Source organism: Kluyveromyces marxianus, chromosome 6 (genome assembly GCF_001417885.1).
Source record: "Kluyveromyces marxianus DMKU3-1042 DNA, complete genome, chromosome 6".
Classification (NCBI taxonomy): Eukaryota; Fungi; Ascomycota; class Saccharomycetes; order Saccharomycetales; family Saccharomycetaceae; genus Kluyveromyces; species Kluyveromyces marxianus.
Window position 1 is genome coordinate 233,672 of NC_036030.1, and position 16,513 is coordinate 250,184.

Here is a 16,513-nt window from a genome sequence, read left to right on the forward strand (position 1 = left end):
TCCCCTTGTTTTGCTCTTTAATGTGGCTTGTAAAGGTAGAAACTTCTTTGTATAAGGTGAGTTTTCTTTTTCCGCTATATATATATATATGGGGCTGGAGTGACCGGTCCCAAGACAAACTCGGGAACTGACCAAAAGCCCAGATGGACCCTTGATTGGCAGGCACTAAGGCTGGTAGACGATTTCTCTTAAATCTAGCTGAGGGCTACAAAAGACCATATTACATGTTATTGGTGTATATAGGTGTGTGTGTGTGTGTGTATATATAGGATGTTATTTCATATATATATGTCGATCGATATATAGCATATTCTTTTGACTAGCAGTAGAAACAAACTAGCGGTCCTCTGCCCACTCGTTCTCACGTCTGATGGCAGCCTCCTCCTCGGGTGTGAAATCGTTGACAATGTTGAACGTTCTTCTGATCTCTTCTGGCGTTCTGCCCCTAATCATTTCGGCCACGACTTTGCAACCTGCATCGAGCAATGGCTTGATATTGAGGTAGTTTGCTGCAAGAATGATTTCGTATAACATTTCTTGGTCCACCTTCAAGAACTCACGGTCCCATGGGTCCACAGGTGCCGCCTTTCTGGAATCGTCGTCGTCTTCGTCAGGGAAGTTCGAGTCCTTGTGATGCACAGCCCATTCGATAACTTTCTGGAGCACAGACGACCTCACGTTTGGCACGGGCATCACTATTTCGTCATCCTCATCATCATCCTCATCATCATCATTATCACCATCCGCATCTTGCAAATCTCCGCTGTTCAAGTCCTGTAGATAGTTCTTCAAAAGTAGCGACCTTTCAGCGATCTTTCTGTCGACCACGAATCTCTCTCCTTCTACACTGACTAGCACCACGTTCTGGTTTTCTTTCGACATGCTCCTGTATTATTAATATTACTACTACTACTACTATGCTTCGATACTAGCTTTGGGAATCGTAACGGTATCGGTGGTGTCTCACTGGTACGTGGCTCCTGTGTTTTTGTAATGCTTAATAGCTGATGGTTAAAACCAATACGGAATCTTTTCGTAATATACAATTTACACTTATAAATGTGATCACGTGAACAGACCCTAATTCCTAATGACTATGCAATTACGAGTATAGACAGATAGAGAGAGAGAGAGAGATGGCTGTGTGACGCGTGTAGCAGTTAGAGCCCAAAGTTGCTGTATACACACGCACTTAGGTCGTCGAGTGCTGGTATTGAATGGAGTTTTTGCAAAAATGTGTTGTTCATCGAGACTAGGCCTGCCTTGAGCATTTCGTTGGTGCAATCTTTAGTAGCAATTGCAAAAAGGGCGATCTGGTAAGCTTTATTCTCCTCTTGTGGAGTTGGTAGGGATTCTCCAGGGGTACTGGTAGATGGTGGTGTAGTTTTGGCCTTGGAAGCTACGTTTGTCTCGATCTGTTCCATGATACAGTGGAATGTTTCGTCGATCAAGGACTCCAGGACGATCCACGTCCCGGGAGACTCTAAGCACTTGTTCGTCTCTTGAACAAGCTGTTTGAGTAGTAGATTATCCTCGTATAGCACTTTCAAGGCGTCTGGCTCCAAAGTTTGCTGGAGCACGAAACGTTCCAAATTGGGTTCTGGCAAGAGACACGAGATGAACATCTCGTTCGATTGTTGCTGTTGGAAGAACTGCTTGTTCGTGGCTACAAAGATCTTGCTTAGCTTATCACTGAACTCGTCCATCGTGATGGTATCTCGAGGGTTCAAGTGCTCGAACTCTTCTTTCACTAGCTGTTCGATGATGCCCTTGTACTGGAGGTACCCCCGGTTCAACAACCACCATGAGAGCGATAAAAACGCCTGTTCGTTGACGTACCTCAATTTTTCAGGGTTGGCAGTGGTATGAGTGGTCGAGTTTGTGACGATGCTGGCATTGTCTGCATTCGAAACGTCCTTGTTATTTATCTTATCGCTGGTTGCTGCTGATGCTGCTGATGCTGCTGCTGGCGAAATCCAGTTGGAAAACCACGAAATTACAGAGTACTGGTTAGCGTTCTTTTCCCTCTCCTTTTCCAATGCATTGTTGATGGCTGTGTCCAGGTACTCCCGTCTTGCGAGGATGTTCAACTGCAAGCGAGTCAAAAGCATTAGGAGGGACGCCGTGTATGAAAGCACAATGACCTTGGTGATGGACTTCAACTTCAATTCGTTCCAGAGCTCTGCCTTGGACTTTTGCGCTGGTAATCCGGCCTGGGATTGAACGTCAGTTTGAACCGAAGAAGAACCATTGTTCTGGACCTCGGTCGTAGCGCTCATCCCAGAACTGAGCCCCTCAGCGTACTCTTCTCCGGAAACTTTCCCGCCTTTTGAGAGCTTCTTCTCGAGTTTCTTACCCTTCAACGCTTCCACCAATGAGTCCAAATCAAAGTCTTTTGCTAGCACAAGCGTCATCACAGGCATCAATTCGTACAATGTGTACAAAGAATCCTGTTGCGTTTGCACGAACCTCCTTTTGATTTGTTCTTTAACAAATCGTTCTTCAGTCATCTTCAAATGCTGCTTGTACAACCATCTCTTGCTTAAATACACTGTAGCTGCACATGCCGCAAATAGCGTCCCGAACAAAACACTAGATACAACTAGCTTCCTCTTGTGTCTCTGTACAAGCGACCTACTGCTCATTTTTAATTCTTGTTTTCTCCCTACTATGGTTTCAATTAATGATATATGGCTAAACCAAATAGAAGTTTAATTAAGCTCTTTGCGATAAATTTGTTTCCACCCTGCTGAAAAACGTTTGACTCACTTCTTGTTTATCAGGCTGCTTAACGTATCACTCACAATTCGTCGTTCTGGATCCTCACCTTCTTTTGTCTTTGGGAAAGCGTAGTCAATGTTTACAATCATCATCGATTTAGTCTTGCTTGTTTTGTAAAAATCGGTTCCCCTCAAATCACTGTATCATAAGAACGGAGTAAGAACAATGAATGAACATGTAAATAAATATGTTCAACCCAGTCGATGCTTGAGCTATTATTGCTATTCTCTCGTAATTGCATGTGTGTACTTCTCTATATATCTTTATTTATACTACTGTAGAAGAGTTTATTATTAGGGCAGAGTGTATCACCGTCTGTTATGGAGATCTGCCAAACGCTTTAGATTAGACAAGTTTTCCAGGATCTGGCCATCAGTCAGTTGCAGTTGCACGTTTGCATCGTTTCTGAAGTATTCTGCGGCTGTGGTATGGGCCAACGGTGGACATAATCTAAAGGAGCCCGATTTGTCTGTTTGGTGCTGGTAAGGAGAGTTCTCTGAATAAAATGCTGTTCTGTCTAATTTAGGCAAGATTTTAGGTGTTTCGTTATTCAGCAAGAACGATACGTTCATTTGTTTTTGGTTGCGTTGAAGAAGTTGATCCATTTCTAGTGCTACTTTGTTTAGTTCACTGACCATTGACGACCATAATGTCTGATCGCTGGTTGACAATGTGGAACTTTGTTCTGCATACTTTTGCTTGACAGTATGTATCAGCTCTTCGACTTTTGTCAACTCGTCATAGGACATTGAAAGATAACTTCTGAAAGCTTCCGCCTATCGCAATGTGTATGTGAAGGCCTGTGTCTTCACCTACACAGGATCAATTGATATGTGACTATAGATGACTGGACTGGACTGGAATGACTTATACTTTTGCACGCACGATAATATGCACTATACAGAAATTGCATGCACAACATAAAATATATTGTACCCTTTCCACAATGAAGACCAACTACTACGTATGAGCCGCGCAGGATGCGAAACTCAATGGAAATCTCGTAATGGCAAAAAACCGCAGCGCATGTTATAACGTGCAAAATTTTGCAGCGCAGGATAATATCAAGGTTGTTGGGTCTTTAAGTTGCAAAACTGAACCGCTCGATAGAACATGCGAAACGCAACCGCCCATTTACAGTACAGTATGGTGCGTTTTTTTTTTGTGTGTGTGTTTTTTTGTTTTTTTTTCCTCTCTGCCATACCTTATTGTGCGATTTTCTTGCACGACAGCGGAGGGGGGAGGTTTTTTATTGTGTGGTTATATTATATTTTTTTGGGCGGTTTTTCTTTTGGGAAAAGTGCTTAGTTGAAAAAGCATCGCATCGCATCGCATCGCATGCATAGAGCCTATCACTATTGTAATCGTACGCAAGACGCTAACGAACGACCAACAAATACCACATACAAGCCAAGTAATCCCTCAGCAATGGAAGACAGTAAGAAAATAAAGCCATACATTCTGCATCTCAACAAACAGATAAAACAACTCACAGGCGAAATTGATAAGTTAACGAGTAAGTCATTGGACGAACAACTACTACTCCTGCAAGATGAAAAACAGAAGCTAGATCTCTCCAATAAATACGCATACATCCTAAGTTCACTATGTTTCGCTTACATGAAGGTTCTCAATGTGAAAGATTTCTCCTCGATAATGGCAGAATTAGGCAGATGCAAATCCTACATGGATAAGTCCAAACAGCTGGAAACAAAGCAGCAGTCGCAAGAACAAGAGACTTTGGAACAAGAAAAACAGGCCAAAAAAGTACTCCAATCAGCACTCTCAGGGAAAAGTACAGAGCCAGCTATAAGTAGCGTTCATTTCCAGGGCAAGCATACTAAATTTGCAGATGAATCTGCAACATCTACAAAGAAAGATAAAGATACTAGCTTAGTAGACCAAGTCATGGACAGAATGAAGAAGCAAAAACAAACTCAAAAGCAATCGAAAACTAAGGCATCCGGGAGAGTTTCCAAGAAATAGTTTATGCATCTACCGACTCATTGCACTATATATTAACTAAATATAACTAAATAAGTATGTTCGTACTCTTTTGTAATAGTAAATGATTTATTCATCCGCTCTTCATACGGTTTTCGATTATATAAACCCATTCATGAAGAAAGAAATATACATAATAAAAAAAGATGATGATGAATATATATAATATAATAAAGGTATTTTGGACCTTAAAACAAAATAAGTCACAAGTGGCAAAAAAACACTACAAATTGAAGCTTATACAGGTGCACTGGCAAGGTAAATAAGTGGATATGATATCTGACGAGGACATTTCGACTTTTCAGAGCGTTTGCGGTACAGAAAATGAGGAGTTATCAAGGCATTTCCTTGAGATGGCTGGAGGCAATATAGAGACAGCCATCTCATTATTCTTTGAGCATGGTGGGGAGCGGCAGTTAAACAGCGCGGGTTCTGGAGGATCTGGATCCAATGGAGGTGGAAATGCAAGAATTGACTCAGATTTGGGAGATTCTGGATCTGCAATGAGAAGCGACGTTGAATTGGCGGAAGAGTTACAAAGACAGGCCTATCAAGAAGGCAGCGGTCAAGGCAGCGGAAATGGTGAAGATTACGGATATAGAGCTCCAGATCAAGCAAGACATGAAACTTTGGTCGATACAAATGTGTTTCCTGGTGTTTACGGAGGCGTAGGTGGGTCTTTTGGACCTTTGCGTGGGGCTAGAGACATGTTTGACCATTCAAGACCTTCGGGGATCTTTAACCAGCAACTAGATGTTGATATGCTACAGGGTCGTGGGAATAATGATGAGAGTAGTTCTGATTCAGCATTTACAGATGAGGAAAATTATCCAAGCAACGAAGAACAGTTTGAATATGTGGAAGAGAATGTGGTGGAAATCGATGATGATGGTGAATTGAGGGAGTACACTAAATGGGTCAGAAAGCCAAAGCCGATGTCCAAGGAAACAAGATTGGCTCTATTATTCAGACCGCCTTTTGATATGATGGCTAAATACGATCTAGATGCAGCAAGACAGAAGGCCCGTAAAAAAAACAAATGGATTATGATCAATATCCAGTGTTCTGATATCTTTCAATGCCAAATGTTGAACAGAGATCTATGGTCAGACGCTAATTTAAAAGCCTTCATCAAAAAGAACTTTGTGTTTTTGCAATACCAATATGAATCGAGACTTGCATCTGTGTATATTCAACGGTACGGACTTCATAATAGAGACGACTGTCCACATATTGCTATTCTAGATCCCATGACAGGAGAAAGGTTGAAGTTCTGGAGCCGTGAAGTACCCAAAGTGGACTCTTTCAGACAGGAATTAGAGACTTTCCTAGAAGAATTTTCGCTAGACCCTAAGAGTACTAATCCAACCGTAAAAGAACCAACGCCTGAAATCGACCCAACTACTCTAAGTGAGGAGAAACAAATGGAGTTGGCTATCAAAGAGTCTCTAGGAGGTGCACAGGCAACACAGAATCAACCTCCATCGGAAAATGAGGCCGAAGAAGAATCGGAGGAGACATCAGAAACTGCCAACTTGAAGTTGTTTAATTCCATTGAACCCGTAAATCACCCAGAACCGGATAATAAGCCAGGAATCACAACAAGAATTCAAGTACGAACTGGCGACGGTAAAAGGTTAGTCAGGAGATTTGACGCAATGAACGACACCGTTAAAACAATATATGAGGTTATCAAGTCACACTGGCCTGAGTATGCATCAACGCCATTCCAGCTTACCACTCACGCAAGGGAAAATCTCATTGAAAAATTACATGAATCTATTAACGATGCTGGTCTAAAGAATAGCTCAATCTTGCTAGAAAAAATAGTAGATTAAATATATTCAATATTCTAGGTACTCTTTAGCATGGTACATATACGTTAAAAACTTCTCGTCATTCTGATCTCCAGCCATGTACTTTGTATATTTTTAACTTATATATATGTCTTGTGCGTGTACTACTTTTCAATATGCTTGTCTGTAACGTTTTTTTCCAATATGACAAAGGTCGCACAAAATTAAAATATATACATATACTACAAAGTAAACATTATAAAAACAATAGGGTTTATAGAATGATAAGTGACCATATCGGCCAATAGTACACCCAAAACACCTATAAGAGAGATCTAGGGCGTTTTATCGTTATGAAGGTTTGGGGTGTTGGCGTTGTATGGTTTTTTTTATGCCTGTTTTATGGCCTAATTGGGGTCAATGCTAATGGAGATACACATACAAATAACTGGGCCGTATTGGTTTCTACTTCTAGGTTCTGGTTTAACTACAGACATATGGCCAATGTTTTGAGTATGTATCGTACCGTGAAAAGACTTGGTATTCCAGACTCCCAGATCATTTTGATGTTGAGTGACGATGTCGCTTGTAACCCTCGAAACCTTTTCCCAGGATCAGTATTCAATAATGCTGAGAGAGCGTTAGACTTGTATGGTGAGAGTGTAGAAGTGGATTACAGAGGATACGAAGTAACAGTTGAGAATTTTATTAGATTATTGACAGACAGGTGGGATGAGAACCAGCCAAAATCCAAGAGGTTAATGACAGATGAAAACTCTAACGTGTTCATTTACTTAACTGGACATGGTGGTGAAGATTTCTTGAAATTCCAGGATGCAGAAGAGATTGCTAGTCATGATATTGCTGATGCGTTAGCTCAGATGCACGCCAAAAAAAGATATAATGAATTGTTGTTTATGATCGATACTTGTCAGGCAAATACCATGTTCTCGAAGTTTTACTCGCCAAATGTTATTGCAGTTGGGTCAAGTGAACTTGATGAGAGTTCATATTCACATCATTCTGATGTTGAAATTGGTGTTGCAGTGGTGGATAGATTCACTTACTATACCCTTGAGTTCATGGAAGCTATTGAGAAGAATTCGACTTTGACGCTACAAGACCTCTTTGACTCGTATACTTTTGAAAAGGTTCATTCTCACGTTGGTGTCAGAACAGATCTATACCCAAGAAATCAATCAGAAGTGCTAATTACTGAATTTTTTGGTAATGTGCAAAACCTAGTCCCAGCAGAGAGTGATGTCGATGCAAGAGCAAATGAAGACGTTGAATATGATAATTTGTTGAACGATTTAGCATTTTTGAAACACACTGAGCTGCAAAAACAGAGGAATAACTCTCATGGATCGCTTAAAGTCAGTAAATCCAAGTTGATTAATGGTGACCAAGCCATTTACAAAGGAGCTGTAGAAACCTATAATATTAAACTGGTGAAAGCTTTGGGAGCTCTGGTACTGATGTCGATTATTGGTCTGTTCAGATATTTGGTTTTGTCTGCAGATAAGAACCTTTCAAAATTAACGAACTTTTACTTATACAAGGAACATCCCACAAATTCATAGGGACCGTGGTTATTATTAAAATATTATGCATATATAGAGAAAGAGACTGTATAATTAAAGGAACTAGTAACTTAATGTAACATATTACCTTATATTCTAATTTACACAGCATTTTCCAATTTTGAAAGAAACTAATAACGTTATATTGTATTGAGTCTTGCTTAAAAAGTAAAACTATGAAATGAAAGGAGATGTAGTATGTATAAAATGAAATACTATTATGCCGGTAAAGCAATAATGAAAATACGTACTGACATCAATCTTGGTATTGTTGTAGCATTAGCCAATTATTCTTGTATTGTTCAAGGGAACCAACCATCTCATCTTGTTTAGTACTAGACTTCCTACCAGCTCTAATCTTTCCGGGAGAATTAGCTTTACCATTAGAAAAGAAATGAGGATCATCTTCTTCAAAAAATATTGCATCATTGTCAATGAAGACATCATTCTTTTGCAAACTAGTGGATGCGGTTGAATGATAGTTATTGGACTGGAACATGAATCGGTCTTGATTACCCCCGTTTCCATTGAAAGGTTTTTTATGTCCGAAACTATGACGTTTCCCGTTAGTAGCATGCTGCCCAACAGATGTTTGTTCGTGAGCTGCATTGAAACTTTTCCTGTGGTGAGGAGGAACATAGACTCCAGAAGTTCCCTTCTCCATATTGGTAGAAGGTTTTCTTCCAGAATGAGCAAGGCTGGCATGATTGTTCAATTGATCGTTCAAGTTGACATGTGATACTTGTGGTGATTTGAATAGATCTGGTAAGCCGTTTGGAACTTGGTTGTTAGTGCCGTTGATATTGAGGTTATTGGAGTGAGCTGAATGCTGGGTATTCAAGGATAAATCACTTAAATCATTGACAAATCCGTCGAAGCCGTCACTTTCTTCTAAAGTGAACAAGACATCATCCAGCTCAGGCTCGTTATCAACTGACAATGCATGTTGTTCATGATACGTCATTGTATGAATAGGAGGATTGTCTTCGTAGTTTGGAGATAGATGAGACATTGTTCCTGGAGAACCGATTTCAGATGACCTTCTTGAATGAGGTGGGACGTATTTGCCATTCCCGTAATTGTTATTGTTATTATTAGGGTTATCATGGTTAAATGATCCACGTCTATTCCCAGAAGCATGGTTATAACCATTTCCATTATTCTTTGGTGATTTTGGTCTTTGGTTGTATCGCTTGTTCTTTTTAGAGAAAACACCTTCCATATAACGATTATGCACACTAGGAGGAGTGAAATAGTCTCTGGTATTGAAACTATGAGCGTCATCCCTTGATTTATACTCGTGGAAGAAGTTGTTTATATGAGTGTTAGGTGTTGGGATTGCCAACGGTTTTCTTGAATTTTTGATGATTTTTTCATTGTTTATTTGAATTGGTTTGATATTAGTTTTATGGTTTCTGTACCCGCCAGCCCCGTTGAAATCATATCTTGGAGGTGCATTTCTCTTTATATTGTTGTTATTATTACCGTTCTTGTTATTGTAGAAATACTCATTACTCTTGGAACGATTGTGGCTACGTTTAGTAAATGTGAAGCGTGGAACAGCTTCTTTTTCCTCTTGCTTAACCGTTGACGGTTCAGGAGTAATTTGTTCAACAGTAATTGTAGGAACTTTCTCTGGGACCTGTACTGTTTCAGCAACAACAGGTTTGGCCGATATGATATCAGACATCGTGGTAGCAACCGTTGCTGGAGCAGTAGAATGCAATGGACTCATTGGAGCAACTGATGGAGCAGAAACGCTAGTTGGGGCAGATTTAGGTGGTGCCGCTGGTGGAGGATATGATAAGAAGTCTAATTCTTCATCGCTATCTAGCGAATTGTAATATTCATCATCCATTGTGTACTCACCCAACTTTTTAATTTCTGTTCTAACGTTTTCCAAGTTTCTGTTGGTAGGGTCGATGGTCAAAGCGTGTCTTAGAACTTGGAAGAAGTCATAACTCATGGTAGAGAACACATCAAACAAGGCTTCTCTATTAGCAGCAAAATAGCAAAAGGCTTTGTCCGTCTGATTAGCAACTGTAAATGGGTTCTTATGGAACACTATGTTTAGCATGACAATACCGAGTGCCCAAATATCCACTTTAGCACAGTTATATGGCTCGACTTTTTCTTCACGATCCAGGTTTGAGTCAAATAGCTCCGGAGCCATATACCTTTCGCTCCCCACGTTTCTGTCCATCGAAGTCTTATCAGTTGTGGCTAAACCCCAATCAGTCAATTTGATATTCCAATTACCTGCAATCAAAATGTTCTCAGGTTTAATATCACGATGGTAGATGCCTCTTGAGTGAACATATTCGACAGCATCTAGGATCTGATTAATGATTTTGGTGATTTGTTTCGTCTTTCTTGGAACCATCTCGTCCTTGATTGCTTCATACAAATCACCTCCGGAACAATACTCCATGATAATATAGGAATCGAAAAAATCATATAATTCAGTAATATTCTTGTGCTTTCCGATTTTAGTCTGGATATCAACTTCGTACAACGCTTCGAAACAAACGTTATTAGAAAACCTAGATAAAACCTTGTCCGAAATAAGAGACTTTTGATGTTTCATTAAACGTTGCTGCTTCTCAAGTGAAGAGTTGTTACTAGGCTTTTGACTACTGTTTCCGTCTTCTAAATGCTTTGCTTGAGATGACTCATCGTTGTCGCCGTTTTTCTGGCCCACATCTACTGCTTTAGATTTGGCATCAGGCTCGCCTTTATTGCCCTCGGTATCATCCTTTTTTTTGTCTTCATCGCGGTTCTCGTAGCTATCGCTCTTAAAAATGTACTTCACAGCAACTAGCTTCTTCAACTTGGTATCGGATGCCAAAGACACATATCCGTATGATCCTTCACTGATATCCTCTATAAGCTTATATCGGTCGCGGAGAAGGCCTCCTTCCTTGTAAATCTCGTAATCTAAGCTCATCTCTCAAACGAACGTAATAATGGGGGGTGCAATAAAATAAAATAGAATAAAATAAAACAACAGCGGCAGAAAAGGCTAAAAAAGAAAATGAACTTCACGACAACACCGTTCTTGTAGATAGAATTTTCTTATGATGGGCAATAATGATGAATGATTCAAATATGCTATGATGTAACTGGGAAAATAAAGATAATAAAACAAAAAATTTTAAAACAAACAAATAAAAGTACTCGATGACCACAGTATTGACTAACAGTGACGCTAAGGTATCGAGATATGCTGGTACACAGTGATGTGATTGTGATTGTTGTTGGATAAAAGTACGTTACCGTCCTCTTATTTATTTTTTTGCTCTTATTCTTGTTGAGTCAGAGACACACACCTCCTCAAATTGAAATCGGTAATTGAAAATATAAGGAAGAACCAGACTCTGATATGCTAGTATAGTTTATAGAGAAGATTCAAATGCACTGCACTCAGTTTAAACTAGAGATGCTCGGTGTTATTATTTTTTTTTTTCGGATGGCGCTCAGAGGCTATATGCAAAACGAAGCGAATACGAATAAACACAGCTTTGTAGTGTGATTTCTGATCCACTTAGTCACCTCTTTGTTTTATTTTCAGATAGATAAAGCCACGTCCAACGTAACTTCCCTTCTTCTTCTTCTTCTTGTTCGTATTATCTTTTCACGTCTCTTCGAATAATCTCTTCGAAAAGTTAAGTGAAGCTAAGCCAATAAGCGGAGTGTGGCACTTATACGGAGTCGCAACGAAACACTAAACAAATTCAGCAAGCAGAAACTAAGCCTACCTGAAAACCCACCAGTATCCGTCAATATTAAGCCGACAAGCCAACAAAAATAAACAATAAACTAACAAACACAACACTAGCTCAAACGTGGTTCGCCTTTTTTCTCTTTACTCTTTTGCCCCCAATTTCCGTTCCATTTAAAAAGTATCAGTAACGGTTTAAGACTTTATCTTTCCTTGCCGCTCCTTGAAAATCTGTTGAAGTTCACGGTCGTACATAGTGACTCTTCGGACATTAACATCGAAACCAGTTTGCTGAGTTTCCAATATGCTTTTTTGGAGAGATGAGCTAAAAGGTGTGAGGTGGTTTCGGGAAGGATGGTGTGTTTTCGCTTCAGTTGGTTCCTGAAATGTTTTCGGTGTAGTAGATTATTTCTTTGACACATTTCTGTGCATATTCTTAAAGCCGTAGGTTTGTAACATTAGAGTTTATCACACGAGCTAAAGTGTGGTACCATATACATATATATGCGTATGTTATGGACTACGAAGTTCAGCCATGGATTGTCTAGGGCAGTGCTAGGATGCTGTAGATATAGCAGTGTACCTGTTCTTCGGGATTATCAGCAGGAATGTATCGATCAATGTGTGGATGCGGTGACACGCCAGGGAAAGAAGCGAATCGGTGTTTCGCTAGCTACTGGTGGAGGTAAGACGGTGATCTTTTCGAATCTTTTGGACAGGTTCAGGGGATTGGAAGGGGGGAATGCGTCACGGACGGCACTTATTCTTGTGCATAGGAGGGAATTAGCTATGCAGGCAGCCAGTACCATCTCGAAATTCATGCCTGATCTGAAAGTGCATATGGAGATGGGGAAAATGCGGGCCAATTTGGAAGATGCCGATGTAGTTATTGGGTCGGTTTTAACGATGGTTCGAAGGCTTGAGGCGTATCCACGGGATAGTATTGATTTGATTGTGATAGACGAGGCTCATCATGCTGTGGCAGATTCCTACTTGAAGATCTTGGCTCATTTCAACGCAGACACGGCTGATACAAAGGTTCCGGTTATTGGGTTCAGTGCGACGTTTGAGAGGGCTGACAAAAGAGCGCTTTCAGCGGTAATGGACGAAATTATATACCACAAGGGAATACTAGAGATGATAGATGATAACTGGCTATGTGAAGGCAAGTTCACTACGGTGGATATTGGGGCGGACTTATCGAAAGTCAAGAGCGTCAATTCCGATTTCCAACTCGAAGGGCTTTCGAAAGTGATGAACACAGAGGAGATTAACAAGTTGGTGTTGCAGACCTATTTGCATAAACGGAAGATACATGACTTGAAATCGACGCTGCTTTTTGCTGTGGACGTTGCACACTGCAAGGCTTTATTTGAAACCTTCCAAAACGCAGGAATTGATGCGCAGTACGTCACCGGTAAAACACGGACCAGTGAAAGAGATGCGATCGTGTCAGATTTTAAATCTGGCAAGATCTCAGTGTTGATTAACTGCGGTATATTCACGGAGGGAACGGATATCCCAAATGTCGACTGTATTCTTCTTTGTCGGCCTACTAAATCGAGAAGCTTGTTAGTTCAGATGATAGGCAGAGGTCTACGGAAACACCATAGCAAGGAGCATTGTCAAATAATTGATTTCGTTTCATCTTCAAAGGTGGGCGTTGTGTCTGTGCCTACATTGATGGGTGTCGACGGTTACGATGACAATCTCGACGAATCTACAATGGAAGAGATAAACAAGATGAAAGAGGAGTTGGAGGCCAAACAATTGGCACTTGATATGGAAAAACAGAGGAAAGATGATGAGGAAAGGCGTTTAAGGGATCGCTACGACAAACATTTGTTAGAAACTGACACGATCGAGCTTACATTAACAAACTTTGAAAACTTCAAATCATTTTGCGAGAGTATGATGGAAGAAGACTATTCAAAACTACCTCCATCGGTCAAAGAGGCGAAGCTATTTTCCCAGTCCAAGTTCCCGTGGGTCCTTGTATCGAAAAACTCATGGTGTTTCCCTTTGCTAACTGGGAGACACATAAGAGTAGAAAAGGAAACGACAGAAACTAAGGAAAATATATACAAGGCCAAGTTTTACAGAAGAATATATCCCGATAAAACGTCTGGTGTGGCTTACGCTCCATACCATGTAGTGGATATATTTTCGTCTCCTGACCTAATGCAAGTGCTGAATACGGTGGAATCGTTTGTGTCAAAAATCTCCTCCAGCTCCAGTAGAGCATTCACCAAGTTCCCGCAATGGAGAAAAGAACAAGCAACAATCAAGCAAAAAAATATCGTGAAACGATACTTCGAAAACGTTATCAAGGATGACGACAAATACGATGCGATGAAACCGTTCGTAGATGTATATGTTGACAATATGACTAAAGGTGAGGCATCGTCGCTACTATTTGCTACTAAGCTAGCACCAAAATACCCAATCAAGCGCATTCTAAAGTTGTTATCATGGAGAAATTCTGAGCAGAAGCAACGAAAGATAGGCTAATAATATATAGAGATCTGTACATATAAAATACCCACCTCCGGGCTAGCGTCAATGACATGGCTCCTGGGCGTCTCTCTGATTTTCTCTTTCTTTGGGATATAATAAACTGGCATGGAATGTTGAAAAAACTAGATACATCAATATCTCATATATATTTCCAAAGACAAAACGAGATGAAATGTCAAGTGTAAAACAAGAAACAAGATACCTCTACAGGTTAGTTGGACACCGCACACCAAGGCATTATGGCATCTCTACTAGCAATTCCAGGCCCTCTGAAGTCTCTATTTGACATGTTTCCGCTAAAGACATACGGTAGCATCAAGGACAACGATCAGGCATTGGACTACGATGCGCTGACCAGAACGGCATACTTCATGGGACCCAATGCGACTAAAGCAAACAAAGACGATGTTTTCCAATTAGGAGTTTACCAATTCGTACGAGATTCCAAGACAGGAGTCCTTTTGGCCTCTGACCCATGGGGTATATTTGCCGAATTGTCGCTGTGCAAAAAGAACGATTTGCAACTGCCTACCGCAACTCCGGATCCACTGGACCCAAAGACTGCCCAAAAGCCTCAACACTCAATGTGCATCCTATCGGCAAGAGCTTCCGTCGATAAGTCCCTTCCGATACTGATTGAATCATACACAAGAAGACACATTAGGTCCACCAAGAGTATCAACGAAATCCTATTCTCCCGAATCCCCGCTGGAGAACAAACCCTCTACTTAAAACTACTCAATACCATCGTATACGACGGCTACCTAGCAGATTTACTCACAAACGCATCACCAGCCAAATTCTGCGAGTTGTACACCTACATAAACGAAAGAGACGTTTCTGTCACCAACTCAATTACAATCCAAGACGTCAAACGCTCGCTACTCGCAAGAAACAATTTCAACCTACGTCACCAACAATTGACCAAATACTTGCTCGAGCCCATGTTTCCCACCAATCGCACAGAACTTGCGGCTCTGGCCCAAACCGCCATCGCCGAAACTATAAGATGTCTAAAAAAATTACAAATCCACTGGCGCAAGAACCACCAACCTCAAGAACATCAGAATCACGCCAGTAACACACAAAGAACAGACTTTCAGTACATAGACTTAGCATTGGCCAGCTATGTCCTTGCCATTGCCCAGCTAGGACCCGATTCTGAACTATACCAATGGATGCACACCGATGCACAATTCCTCCTGGAATTCTCGCAACAGCTACTACAAACCTACAGCATATAGTTCGAATAGTCCAACCCTTAATCCTCAATTCAAAAGTATATACACTATTATTATTATTATTATTATTAATATTATCTTTACCAGCCCTACCTTCCTCTTTTGTTCATATTTGGCCTTGTTTGGTCTTGTTTCATGTTCAGATATCCTGAAACACCAACCGCTTCATCCTCACGCTGGCTCAGGAATGCGCAGCCAACCTGGATCCTTTATTTTAGTGCTGTTTTTTTTTTTCTTTCTGCTTCTACCTTATCAGCCAGCGGATTTTTTCCTTGTTTTGTTTTGTTTGTTTTGTTTTTTGCTTTGATTTTTCCACTGAATCCTGTTTCAGCGTGTTTCAGATCTCTGAGGTCATCGGGAATGCGGGCTCATCGGAAGCTCCGGTTTTCTCGGAGCATGCCGTTTCATAATGAAGAACGCACACGCAACATGAAACACGGGTTACCCGACCCTGTTTCATCCTGTTTCAAGCTGATACTCCTTCGGTAAATCCCGAACATTGGCGCGTTTGATGATGTACATGCGGCGCCTGAGCGGGTCTTCTGTCGCAATTTCTCCTGAAACCACAGCAACCGACCGCAATGGCCACTCTGCAAGTTTGTTTTCATGTCCTCTTCTTGTCTCTCTTGTTTGTTTGCATGTTTTCCGTGTGTGGTTTATATTAACTGCTTTGCTTCCGGGCTTCCAGCTTGTGGTTGTTCCCAATGGCCGTGTTTCATCATGCCACAGCTTCGCGGCAATGTTTGTATAAGGCTGAAACTCACGAGTTGCGGTTTCAATCCAGTTTTGAATTTGAATTTATAAAGCAGAAGTAAAACGCATTCTTGAAAGACCTGTCGAAATACGAAAAAACCGAAAGGCTGGCACCAA

The 16,513-nt window shown here is 40.8% G+C and overlaps 9 protein-coding genes across 9 annotated transcripts; 5 read left to right on the forward strand and 4 right to left on the reverse strand.

The window, feature by feature from the left end:
• Positions 1–336: 336 nt before the first annotated feature.
• On the reverse strand, positions 337–882 carry SKP1 (SCF ubiquitin ligase subunit SKP1; the record flags this gene model as incomplete). Its single annotated transcript, XM_022820756.1, has 1 exon — positions 337–882. One exon carries the CDS (start codon positions 880–882, stop codon positions 337–339), a length of 546 nt encoding a protein of 181 aa, XP_022677187.1.
• Positions 883–1,160: 278 nt separating this feature from the next.
• On the reverse strand, positions 1,161–2,510 carry PEX3 (Pex3p; the record flags this gene model as incomplete). Its single annotated transcript, XM_022820757.1, has 1 exon — positions 1,161–2,510. The coding sequence occupies one exon, from the start codon at positions 2,508–2,510 to the stop codon at positions 1,161–1,163; it is 1,350 nt and encodes a 449-aa protein (XP_022677188.1).
• A 579-nt stretch (positions 2,511–3,089) lies between these two features.
• On the reverse strand, positions 3,090–3,530 carry KLMA_60105 (uncharacterized protein; the record flags this gene model as incomplete). Its single annotated transcript, XM_022820758.1, has 1 exon — positions 3,090–3,530. The coding sequence occupies one exon, from the start codon at positions 3,528–3,530 to the stop codon at positions 3,090–3,092; it is 441 nt and encodes a 146-aa protein (XP_022677189.1).
• A 679-nt stretch (positions 3,531–4,209) lies between these two features.
• On the forward strand, positions 4,210–4,767 carry LRP1 (Lrp1p; the record flags this gene model as incomplete). Its single annotated transcript, XM_022820759.1, has 1 exon — positions 4,210–4,767. The coding sequence occupies one exon, from the start codon at positions 4,210–4,212 to the stop codon at positions 4,765–4,767; it is 558 nt and encodes a 185-aa protein (XP_022677190.1).
• Positions 4,768–5,057: 290 nt separating this feature from the next.
• UBX5 (DNA protein crosslink repair co-factor UBX5) lies at positions 5,058–6,623 on the forward strand (the record flags this gene model as incomplete). The annotated part of the gene is made up of 1 exon (XM_022820760.1): positions 5,058–6,623. The coding sequence occupies one exon, from the start codon at positions 5,058–5,060 to the stop codon at positions 6,621–6,623; it is 1,566 nt and encodes a 521-aa protein (XP_022677191.1).
• Positions 6,624–7,078: 455 nt separating this feature from the next.
• On the forward strand, positions 7,079–8,164 carry GPI8 (GPI-anchor transamidase; the record flags this gene model as incomplete). Its single annotated transcript, XM_022820761.1, has 1 exon — positions 7,079–8,164. The coding sequence occupies one exon, from the start codon at positions 7,079–7,081 to the stop codon at positions 8,162–8,164; it is 1,086 nt and encodes a 361-aa protein (XP_022677192.1).
• Positions 8,165–8,420: 256 nt separating this feature from the next.
• Positions 8,421–11,111, reverse strand: KSP1 (putative serine/threonine protein kinase KSP1; the record flags this gene model as incomplete). The annotated part of the gene is made up of 1 exon (XM_022820763.1): positions 8,421–11,111. The coding sequence occupies one exon, from the start codon at positions 11,109–11,111 to the stop codon at positions 8,421–8,423; it is 2,691 nt and encodes an 896-aa protein (XP_022677193.1).
• Positions 11,112–12,389: 1,278 nt separating this feature from the next.
• IRC3 (double-stranded DNA-dependent ATPase) lies at positions 12,390–14,396 on the forward strand (the record flags this gene model as incomplete). The annotated part of the gene is made up of 1 exon (XM_022820764.1): positions 12,390–14,396. The coding sequence occupies one exon, from the start codon at positions 12,390–12,392 to the stop codon at positions 14,394–14,396; it is 2,007 nt and encodes a 668-aa protein (XP_022677194.1).
• A 245-nt stretch (positions 14,397–14,641) lies between these two features.
• On the forward strand, positions 14,642–15,646 carry SAM35 (SAM complex subunit SAM35; the record flags this gene model as incomplete). The annotated part of the gene is made up of 1 exon (XM_022820765.1): positions 14,642–15,646. The coding sequence occupies one exon, from the start codon at positions 14,642–14,644 to the stop codon at positions 15,644–15,646; it is 1,005 nt and encodes a 334-aa protein (XP_022677195.1).
• Between the last annotated feature and the right edge of the window lie 867 nt (positions 15,647–16,513).